This window comes from Nuphar pumila, chromosome 11 (assembly GCF_984573655.1).
Source record: "Nuphar pumila chromosome 11, dmNupPumi1.hap1.1, whole genome shotgun sequence".
NCBI classification, from domain to species: Eukaryota; Viridiplantae; Streptophyta; class Magnoliopsida; order Nymphaeales; family Nymphaeaceae; genus Nuphar; species Nuphar pumila.
Window position 1 is genome coordinate 113,053,720 of NC_143259.1, and position 10,442 is coordinate 113,064,161.

The window sequence follows — 10,442 nt, forward strand, 5'->3', positions numbered from 1 at the left end:
TTGTGTAGTGTTTCAAATACTGTTTGGTTTCCGTTTCTCTTTCTAAAACATTTGTTTATGTCCATTATGGATGTGCATATCATTGTCAAAATAATAGGAATGGATCCTTGGATCGTATTTTTTATATAGAAATACAAACTTTTTTTATAATTGAAAATTCAATACAGTAAAATCAACTCCAAAAAATCTGACATACACATCATTAAAACATGACTAAGATCTGGTATCTACTAAACCAAACATATAGATTACATCTGGATGGTCAGATGTAATATGTATAATATATATAGGATAACTAGAATATGTAAACCTGTAAAATATGTATACTAGTTGAACCAACAGGAACCATGTCTGAAGATCAAACGGTTCCTATGTAACCCTAAGCCACGCTTCTTTCTCCTTCAGATCAGACGGTTCCTGAGTAACCCTATCCCACCCTTCTTTCTCTTCTTTTCCCTCTTCCCTCCCACTATCTCTATCACCCTCCTACCACCTACCGATCTCTAACCACCAATCGCTGCCCTGTCGGACAGCCTCCCACTGCCTTGCCGCCCCTCTTTCCTCTCTTACTATCTCTCTCCCTTAGTATCACCAGATGGCATCCCCACTGGACGGCTTCCTGCCGTGGTGGTGGTCCTCCAGTGTGGGTGGGTTAGGGTTACACAAGAACCGCCTGGTTTTCATATCGGACTTTTCCTGTTGGTTCAACCAGTGTACATATTTTACTGGTTTACATATTCTAGTTATCCCTATATATATACACACACATAACTCGAGCCAGGACATGTGGCTTATCTGTCAACTTATTTCACCATCACCCCTCTAATGAATATTTGTCATGTGAAAGAGAATGGTACAGTTCAGGTCAGAGTGGATTATCTTTTTTTTTTTTTGCTTTTCTTTTTAGTAGACAAGCTGTGGGATAACTCGTGGCATTTGGAGACCTTTTTCAGTTATGATAACGCAACCTTACCATCCAGTTATTTCATGCGACTCTAATATTGTATTTACGGTCCTTATTGCAGTGGAATCAATACTCAATTAGTGCATGCTGGCACACCACTATCACAGTGACACGTCATTTTAGCCGCATGTCCTTGATGATACAAACTGACACGCTGTTAGTGACACTAACACTGATCGATATTTTCGAAAGGTACTTTACCTTGAAATGAAGTTGCTTTGAGTTGGGGATCTGTTTGTGGATCCACTCTTGGCAGCTTCCTTACAGGTGGAGCTAGCAATGTCAACAATATGGATTTAGACCAGCCCCCAACTGAACTGAATCTATTAGATTAGATTTGGCTAGTCTTCTGTGCCCGGGTTTTGATACATGTGTGGGTTTGCATAGGTTTTCAAAGTTGATTTCTTAAGAACCCCTAGAACATTTAGGGCATGTTTGCTTTGGTCACAGGTGGGGATGAGATGAACAATGACAGCTGAGAAAGTAGAAGCTGTGACTGTTGATCATAAGGTCAATCTTGTGACCAACTTTCACAAGATTAAGGCAAAAGCATCACAGCTAGCAATTAATCACTTTGTATTTTTCTCATGTTTCACTAACCTCGAGGGCGTTGTGATTGTGATTTTACAACCGCAGGATCTTAAGAAAATCCAAGAATCACAGGGTGTTGCAAAACATGCCCTTAGATTTGGCAAAGTCTCAAGGCCAATTATGTTATTGTACACGTCAGACTCAATCTTGTAACAGGTCTCCCACCCCAAGTCTGAATCCAGATATGATTTATGTTGGGCCATATCAAACTCACAAACTAAACTTAGTTTGCTACATATATCCAAACTGAATCGAACCATTTACATCCCTAGCAGGTGAACAGGCAGCTTTCTAAAAGATTTTCTTGTGGCATGGGTGATTGATTGATGGTCAAAGACAGATTAAATCAGCTTTTTATTCCATCTAAAAAAAGAATTTACATCAGCTTCTTTCGAACTTCCAAGTAGTACTAGTACAATTCTTATTTGGAATATTCAGTTCGATTACATAATCAAACATCTTGCACTATTACAGATCAAATCAGCCCGAGCATGACTGCACATCATCTGCCATACACACGAGTTCTCGACCATGACAGTTAATTTTTTGTGGTGAACTACGACAGCCAGTCATTGTAGTTAGCATTGCCGAATTATCGTGCTAGAGTTTCGGCCCCCAAACTTCAAGTGACTCAAAATTGATGCAGACCATGCTTGAAGGGGTTTCAGGAGAGGTTGGAGAGACATGCAACACAGTGTGTTCAATCACTTTGATTTCTTTCTTGTCGCTGCTTTCTTCCTCCTCTTGAAGCCCCTTCCACTCTCCTGCAAGTTAAACCACCATATACAAACAATATCACAACAAACTTTAGAAATTAAATGGCTTTATAGTGTTAAAAGATATGTAAAAGAGATGAGAAGCAGGAGGTAGTTTTATATCACAGAGATGGTGATCGTAGGCATGGCAGGCTAAGACCAGCGTGGCCAGGTCTCCTATCCTGATTGTGGTTTCTCCTTGTAATAAACAAAAAAGAAAAAGATACATAAAGGAAGGAGAGGGGATGATGTGAAGCAAAAAAATGGTGAACGACAATTATGGCCACAGCCTGATCATGAACAGATGGTATACAAGCTACAAGCAGTGTGTTAGGCAGGTTTACCATGTAGTTGACAAGAAGGTAAAATCATAGCTTGAAGGATTAATGTGCAGCAATTTGCATATTCTGAGAATATTGAACAAAGGAAAAGCATCATGTTTTGATGCCACCGGTAGAGTATTATGTATCAACTCCTTGGAAAGGAGTTGTGGCTTCAAGTGTCTATGCTTGCAGCCACCATGGCTGTGATATCTATTATTCGAAATAATAGGTGCTACTTCCGGAAGATGACCTACAAAGCTCGAGATTTCCATCCAGAATACCGAGATATTGCACCTTGACTATATTATACCACAACCTTATTCTGCAGTTGTGCCTGGAAACCAAAGTTCTTTTACATTCCTATATTTAAAATGCACGCTTGGGTCTTCAAATATAAGAAAATCTTTGAGTGCCTGAGACAAAAGATTCATACCCTTTGTACAATCTACAAGTAGGAATGAGGGTAACCTCACTGAAGGGGCAACAGCTGCAACAGGTTCTTTGCAATTGGTTTAGATTTGGCAAAAGCCTTTGATAGAGATCAGGTAATTGATGTTCAACCAGCTAGAATAATCAGAAAAGAACTTCACATGGAAGAGGCAATCCAAGGATCCACGAACTAGGTGGAATACATGCTCGAGCACCAGGAGATGTGTGTATAGGACTGATATTTTGGTTTGGTGTCATTGGCTTTTTCTTTGTTTGGTGGCTTAGCTGGTTGGGAAGGAACTTGAGGACTTTGAGACAGGTAATAGAGTGGAACTGTGGAAGCTATTTATATTATATTACAACATACAATCAGTACATGCACTAGATGGCTGGGCGTTATCTTGCATGGATAAGCCCTAATAAGATAGGCAGTAGGCACTATTTCTGGGTGGAATAAGAATTGAAATGTTTTAATCTGATCTCCTTTGTTTTGTCCATTTTCTTTTTGCCATTCAGGATTTCTCATCACCCCTTTTCCATTTAATAAGATTTCATGTTTTATCAAAATACAAGAAGCCTAAAAGCTTGCTTTTCCCACAGCATAAAGCCTGTGGTCAACACAATCATATGCAGCTACAAGTGCTAACTTATGCTACTCTCCAATGAGAACTCAAACCCTGACAGCAAAACAATGCATACATGTAGACCAACATTCTACCTTCGATTAATCATTAATTATATAACTCAAATTGCAGACCTTGCATGGTAGGGACAGTGAGTGTTTTGGTCATAGCATACCCTTTAGCATAGAAATATACGTCATGGTTACTAATGAATTTGGTAGTTTAGCCCTGTTATGCTACAACAACAACAACAACAACTACGCCTTCATCCCAAAACAATTGGGGTCAGCGATATGAACCAAAAAAGAAATTCATTTTGGGTCTTCCACATGAATCCTTTTCCTCCAATCATTTCTATCCAACGCCATGTCCTCGGTGAGGTTCAAAGCATTCATATCCTTTCCTATCATCTCCATCCAAGTCTTCCTAGGCCTACCCCGACCTCTTTTAACTAATATATTTTCCCATTTCTCCAACCTTCTAACTGGAGCATCATTAGGCCTTCGCCGAATATGTCCAAACCACCGTAAACGATTCTCTCGCATCTTATTTTCAATGGGTGCAACACCTACCTTCTTACGTATCTCTTCGTTCCGAATCTTATCTTTTATTGTATTTCCACACATCCATCTAAGCATCCGCATCTCAGCTACACTCATTTTTTTGAACATGATGTCTCTTGGCAGCCCAACATTCCGTACCATATAGTAAAGCGGGTCTAATAGTCGTCCTATAAAACTTTTCCTTCAACCGCAATGGCATTCTACGATCGCACAGCACTCCAGTAGCACTTTTCCATTTCATCCACCCAACCTTTATCCTATGATTTACATCTCCATCAATTTCTCCATACTTTTGAATGATGGATCCCAAATATTTGAAATAATCATTCACCGGTATATCTTGCTCACCAAGCTTCACTACACTCCCATCACTACTTCGTTGCTTACTAAACCGACATTCCATATATTCAGTCTTACTCTTACTCAACTTAAAACCTCTAGCTTCCAATGTCTGTCTCCATAATTCTAACTTAGCATTAACCCCAGCTCTAGACTCATCAATCAAAACAATATCATCAGCAAACAACATACACCACGGTACATTATCTTGAATTGATCTCGTAAGCTCATCCATCACTATCGCAAATAGGAAAGGGCTTAAAGCAGATCCTTGATGTAACCCAACCGTTATCGGAAAATTGGTTGTCACCCCTCCACAAGTGCGGACATTGGTTACTACTCCTTCATACATATCTTTAATTATACTAATGTACTTGAGAGAAACACCTTTCTTCATTATTGTCCACCAGAGAACGTCCCTAGGTACTCTATCGTATGCCTTCTCTAAATCAATAAAAACCATATGCAAATCTTTGTTCCTCTCTCTATATCTTTCAATAAGTTGTCTAAGAAGATGTATAGCTTCCATAGTTGATCTTCCAGGCATAAAACCAAATTGATTCCCCGATATCATGACAACCTTCCTCAACCTAGACTCAATCACCCTCTCCCAAAGTTTCATAGTATGACTCATGAGTTTTATACCACGATAGTTTGTGCAATCTTGTATATCACCCTTATTCTTATATAAAGGCACCAAAGTACTCTTCCTCCACTCATTAGGCATCTTATTTGTTCGCCAAATCAAGTTAAAAAGATTTGTCAACCATTCTAAACCTTTCTCTCCCAAGCATTTCCAAGCCTCGATAGGTATACCATCTGGGCCAACTGCCCTTCTTGATTTCATTTTCTTCAAAGCCTCTGCAATTTCTTTCTTTTGAATCTTGCGCATGAAGTCACGATTTATCTCATGAAAAGGAATGGAGAAGTCTCCAAGATCTTGAGCATGACTATCATTAAATAGCTTATCAAAATAATCTTTCCATCTCTCCTTAATCTCCTCATCTTTGACTAAAACCCTTTGCGTTTCATCTTTGATACATCTAACCATACCCAAATCCTTCGATTTCCTATCTCTCATCTTTGCAAGCCTATAAATATCCTTCTCGCCTTCTTTGGTATCCAACTTGTCATAAACCTCCTTATATACCTTAGCCCTCGCGTTTCGAACAACTTTTTTAGCTTCCTTCTTTGCTATCATATACTTCTCCAAATTCTCATTATCACGACTCTTACTTAGATTTCTATAACACTCTCTTTTAACCTTAATAGCTAATTTGACATCCTCGTTCCACCATGATGTATCCTTACCTAGTGGTGCACCGCCTTTAGACTCACCCAATACCTCCTTAGCTACTTTTCTCATACCACCCGCTATCTTATTCCACATTGATTCTGAATCCTCCTCGAGACACCAATCAACTTCCTTAACTACCTGCTCTACAAACATTCCTTGTTTAGCTCCTTTCAGTGCCCACCACTTAATTCTAGGATCTATCCTATGTCTATCCCTTTTGCGGCATTGTCTAATTCTAAGATCTAAAATTAAGACTCTATGTTGTGTAGCTACACTTTCTCCCGGTATAACCTTACAATCGATGCAACAACCCCTATCTCTCTTTCTAAGTAGGAAAAAATCTATCTGACTCGTATTAACCCCACTTTTAAATGTTACTAGGTGAGACTCCCTCTTCCTAAACCAAGTGTTTGCTAAGATCATATCATAGGACAAACAAAAATCTAAAATCCTTTCTCCACTTTCATTTCTTTCTCCTATACCATAGCCTCCATGGATATTCTCAAATCCATCCCTACTAATGCCTACATGTCCATTAAGGTCACCGCCGATGAAAAGCTTTTCTCCATAAGATGTCTCTTGTACTACTCCATCTAAATCTTCCCAAAATTGATGCTTAATGGAATCATCTAAACCTACTTGAGGTGCATAAACACTAATAATATTAATAATATCCGTACCTAATACTAATTTAATAAGTAAAATTCTATCACCCTTCCTACGGACCTCAACTACATTATCTATAAACTGACGACTCATAACAATCCCTACTCCATTCCTATTCCTATTTATTCCTGTATACCAAATCTTATATCCCCAAGGTTCTATCACTTTAGCTTTCTCACCTACCCATTTGGTCTCTTGAAGACATAAAATATCAATCTTTCTCCTACACATAACATCTACTAACTCTACCAACTTACCAGTTAAAGACCCTATGTTCCAAGTGGCTAACCTAATTTTATGGTCTTGGACTAACTTCTTTACCCCCACCCGTCCAACAAAGTGAGGGAACCCTTGCCTATTTGACACCACACCCGGGCGCCGGTGTGACGCGTCGCTTCTGGGCGACGACCTAGCAACCCTTGCACATTTATCACTGCCTCCGGGCCTAGAGAGTACAGCGCGTCGCTCAGTAGGGAACGCCCCAACGAAATTCTCATATTGGTTCATTTTCATAGGATATGACAAAGTTTTTATGCTGGCTGTCACAGGCCTACCGCAACCCTCCTCCTTTATCCGGGCTTGGGACCGGCAGTGTAAAATTCTATCACCCTTCCTACGGACCTTAATAGCTAATTTAGCCCTGTTATGCTGTTATTTGAAATTTCAAGATGTTGATTTACAAGCTAATTTCTCATGCAAGATGTAACCAGATGTATATCATGTTAAAACATGGAAGGTGGTGGGCAAGACAAATATAATGGCTGGCAAGTTTGAAGGTATCCGCCAAAGATTTTAGAGTGCATGTCTGCACAGAAATGTGAGGAGGAAAATGGCAAGCAAATCGTACTAGTGTATTTAACATAAATGTCACAGAAACACCTAATGCACCATCACGGACACAAATCTAAGATATAACTACAAGACAATAACCAACACCAGGCAACTGATGAAAACACTAACATAAAGAAAGATCATTGTGAAACATCCCCACCAAATTTTAGCAACTTAATGATTTAATTCGACTAACAAGCAAATGCAAGGAGTACCTTTCTGTAATTCCTGTATGCCATTTTACCAGTCAGCTCCTGTCCAGTTTTTGAAACATATACCTGAAGAAGAATTATAGACGGTGCTTGATGAGCTATGGCTTAATATAGTCATTGGCACAAAGAGATCCTGATGATCTCCATGATACACCATCAAGCAGGAGGGTAACCATTCCCTTTTCAAGTTAACATTCAATTGAAGTACCAAACAATCTCAGAACATTTCAAGGTACCTTTCTTCCATCTCCAGCAGTGTACCAGTGGCCCACAGAGTGTACCTCTGCTTGAACTCTCCTTTTACCAGCATCCCTTGGAACTGCCACAGAGCTTTTGGGGTTTACCCAGCCTGTTGTGGCTTGAGAGTCTTCAGTTGTCTTTGCACGGCCTTGACGTTTTGTAGTTTTTCTACGGCTTCCTTCAGATCCTTTATTCAAACTTCTACGAACTTGTAGTGCCTTAGCTGGAGCTTCCTTTTGTCCAAACTGACTCCTGTATGGCATAGCAAGAGCACATCATTAATTTCACCCAAATCTGGAAGATCTTTCAAAAAGGCAACAAGAGAATAGAGTTTCAAACGAAAAGGAGTGACAGGTATTACATGTAATCAATGACTCCTTCCCCTGCCAAATCATTTGTTCCATGATCCTCATAGCCAAGAGGGCGGAAATATGGTAATCGTTCAGATACTAGCTTTTGGATCCTAGAATCGTGATGATAGAAGTAACAATAAGAAGGAGGATTACCATCACCCAAGCCCCCAAGGTGCTTCACTTGATCATGGATTTTAGCTTTCTGAGAGCAACCCATGCTGGTATCTTCAAATTGACTTGAGAAACATGACCTAGTGCTTCCAGAGCCAGCATCTCCTTTCTTGCTCTGCACCACCCCCTTACCTTTCACAGAACTGAAATATTCATTGCAGAACTCATCCAGAGCAGGAGTCGCCAAACTTATATTTTGCTTTTCATTGAAGTCTTTCCATAATGTTTCCAAATGGCTCTTGGACGAGGCATTCACACCCAGTTTTTCTTGGACCTTCGCATTGCTTTGGGAAGATCCTGGTTTCCCCTTCCCATTAGGTGCATCTGCGCTGTGATCAATTTCGAATGTGTCCGCTCTAGCAGAAGGTTCATCAGAATCAGAATCAAGTAGATGGATTCTCCTTAGAGGACTAATAGTTGCTGAAGGGAACACCGGTTTGCTGGTACTCGCCGCAGATTTTGAAAGCACAGAGGCATTAGAACCAGCTAAGCTTCTCTTCACACTAGACCCATCCGTTGATTGAGTAGTCAACACACTCTGGCTGCGCAACGAAAGCTTTGAGCTGCTACATATCGAATGTCTTTGAGCTGAGACGATAGAAAATAATGCGTCACCGAAAGAAAATACTATGCTAATGAACAGGGAGAAATGCTCATTGTGCAAAAGGTATCAATGCCTCAGCTAGCTACCATGGTGCACCTTCTCATTCCTACCAAGCATAAGCTTATAAAGCAAAGAGCATTGCAGCATACAAGGCATTTCTGACAAAGGCTGGAAAATTTTATGCCCCTTAGAATCAATGCATAAAATTCTAATTCTAGATGAATGTATCAATACATGAAGGGACAAACACCAATTGCGGTCAAGAAACTCTCGAATCATCTTACGTAGAATTAGGCATTCAACTCCAATTAAAGGAGAATGAAGAAAAAATCAACTATTTGCTCGCTGTAATCGCACTTAAAGTTTGCGCCTGAATCCTTTTCGACCCTCATTGGTAGATTTATCAATCCAGAAACCACAAAGCTAGATTTTCCATAAATTTCTCCAATAAACATCAAGAAAAAGGCTAAAACACGAGCATTCAATCATTTCCCCCAAATTAGTGCACACCCAGATACCCAACAATCAAAACGAACGAAAATAACAACATAAACGATCACAGATCGCATTCCGAAACACAAAATAAAAACCCAAAACCACAAAGAATGTCAACTATTCAGGCAACCAAATCATTCCCCAAGAAAGAAAAGTAGCGAAACTATAGAGAAAAAGGCATTGCCCATTCCGAAAACCCAAAAAGAAACCCTATATTTTCACCTTTGCATCGATCTTCCGGCGATGAGAACTCCTCGATCTCATCGTCCACATCGGACATGCCCTGCGACGTGGGCTCTTCAGCGGCAGATCGAGGGCGAGGCGGAGAGGAAGGGCCTCGTTTCAGTCGCTTCAGGACGCGACGCGGCGGATCTTCTTCTTCTTCTCCTTCTGGTAACAACTCGAAGGTCAGGTGTAGGGCTTCTTCTGGCGGAGCTAGGGTTTCTTGGGGCTTGTCATCATCGGCTTGGAGATCGAAGCCGAGGGAGAACGACGGTGGTTCGAAATCCGCCATGGATTCGCAGAAGGATAGAGGAAGTTTTATGAAAAATAAAGGGTAAGAAGGGGAGGGAGGAAATTTATAGTTGGCGGTAAACAGGCTCGGGTTTAGCTCCTAAATTCGTTAGGCAAAATTCCATTTGAGGGCCAAAATTTGCCTTTAATTTAAAAAAATCATTACATTTTTTGTATTTCAGATATAGCTTCCGTTATATTTGTTGTTGCACTTTAACTCAGGTTAATCATAAGTCAAAAACTATGGTAGCGGGACACTACATTTCTTTTCTCCGTAAGTGTCGACAAGAGTACATCGAACACACCATTTTATCCGATGGTTCTCAAACTAGGAAGCGGTAGGGAAGCCAGAAGTGGTGCATTTTAACATGTAAAGAATGAGTGAAGCAAAATAAAAAATAAAAAATATATATAAGAAATGAATGAAAATCAAAGTAAAAGACTAATTAAAACTAAAATAAAAGTAACTATTG

At 40.0% G+C, this 10,442-nt stretch overlaps 1 protein-coding gene across 1 annotated transcript; it reads right to left on the minus strand.

Annotated features, from left to right (window-relative positions):
* Positions 1-1,894: 1,894 nt before the first annotated feature.
* On the minus strand, positions 1,895-10,004 carry LOC149822895 (uncharacterized). The gene is made up of 5 exons (XM_089980152.1): positions 9,679-10,004; positions 8,195-8,945; positions 7,830-8,085; positions 7,597-7,659; positions 1,895-2,319 (listed from the first exon to the last, which is right to left on the minus strand). The coding sequence occupies exons 1-5, from the start codon at positions 9,968-9,970 to the stop codon at positions 2,260-2,262; spliced, it is 1,422 nt and encodes a 473-aa protein (XP_089836278.1). The 5' UTR covers positions 9,971-10,004; the 3' UTR covers positions 1,895-2,259.
* Between the last annotated feature and the right edge of the window lie 438 nt (positions 10,005-10,442).

Excerpts from the sequence above, each read along its gene's own strand:
- LOC149822895 (XM_089980152.1), bottom strand. The coding sequence starts at position 9,970 with ATGGCGGATTTCGAACCACCGTCGTTCTCCCTCGGCTTCGATCTCCAA. Across the intron at positions 8,946-9,678 it reads GCCGGAAGATCGATGCAAAG|CTCAAAGACATTCGATATGT; the intron begins GTGAAAATATAG and ends CTATCGTCTCAG. Across the intron at positions 2,320-7,596 it reads CATACAGGAATTACAGAAAG|GAGAGTGGAAGGGGCTTCAA; the intron begins GTACTCCTTGCA and ends TTTAACTTGCAG.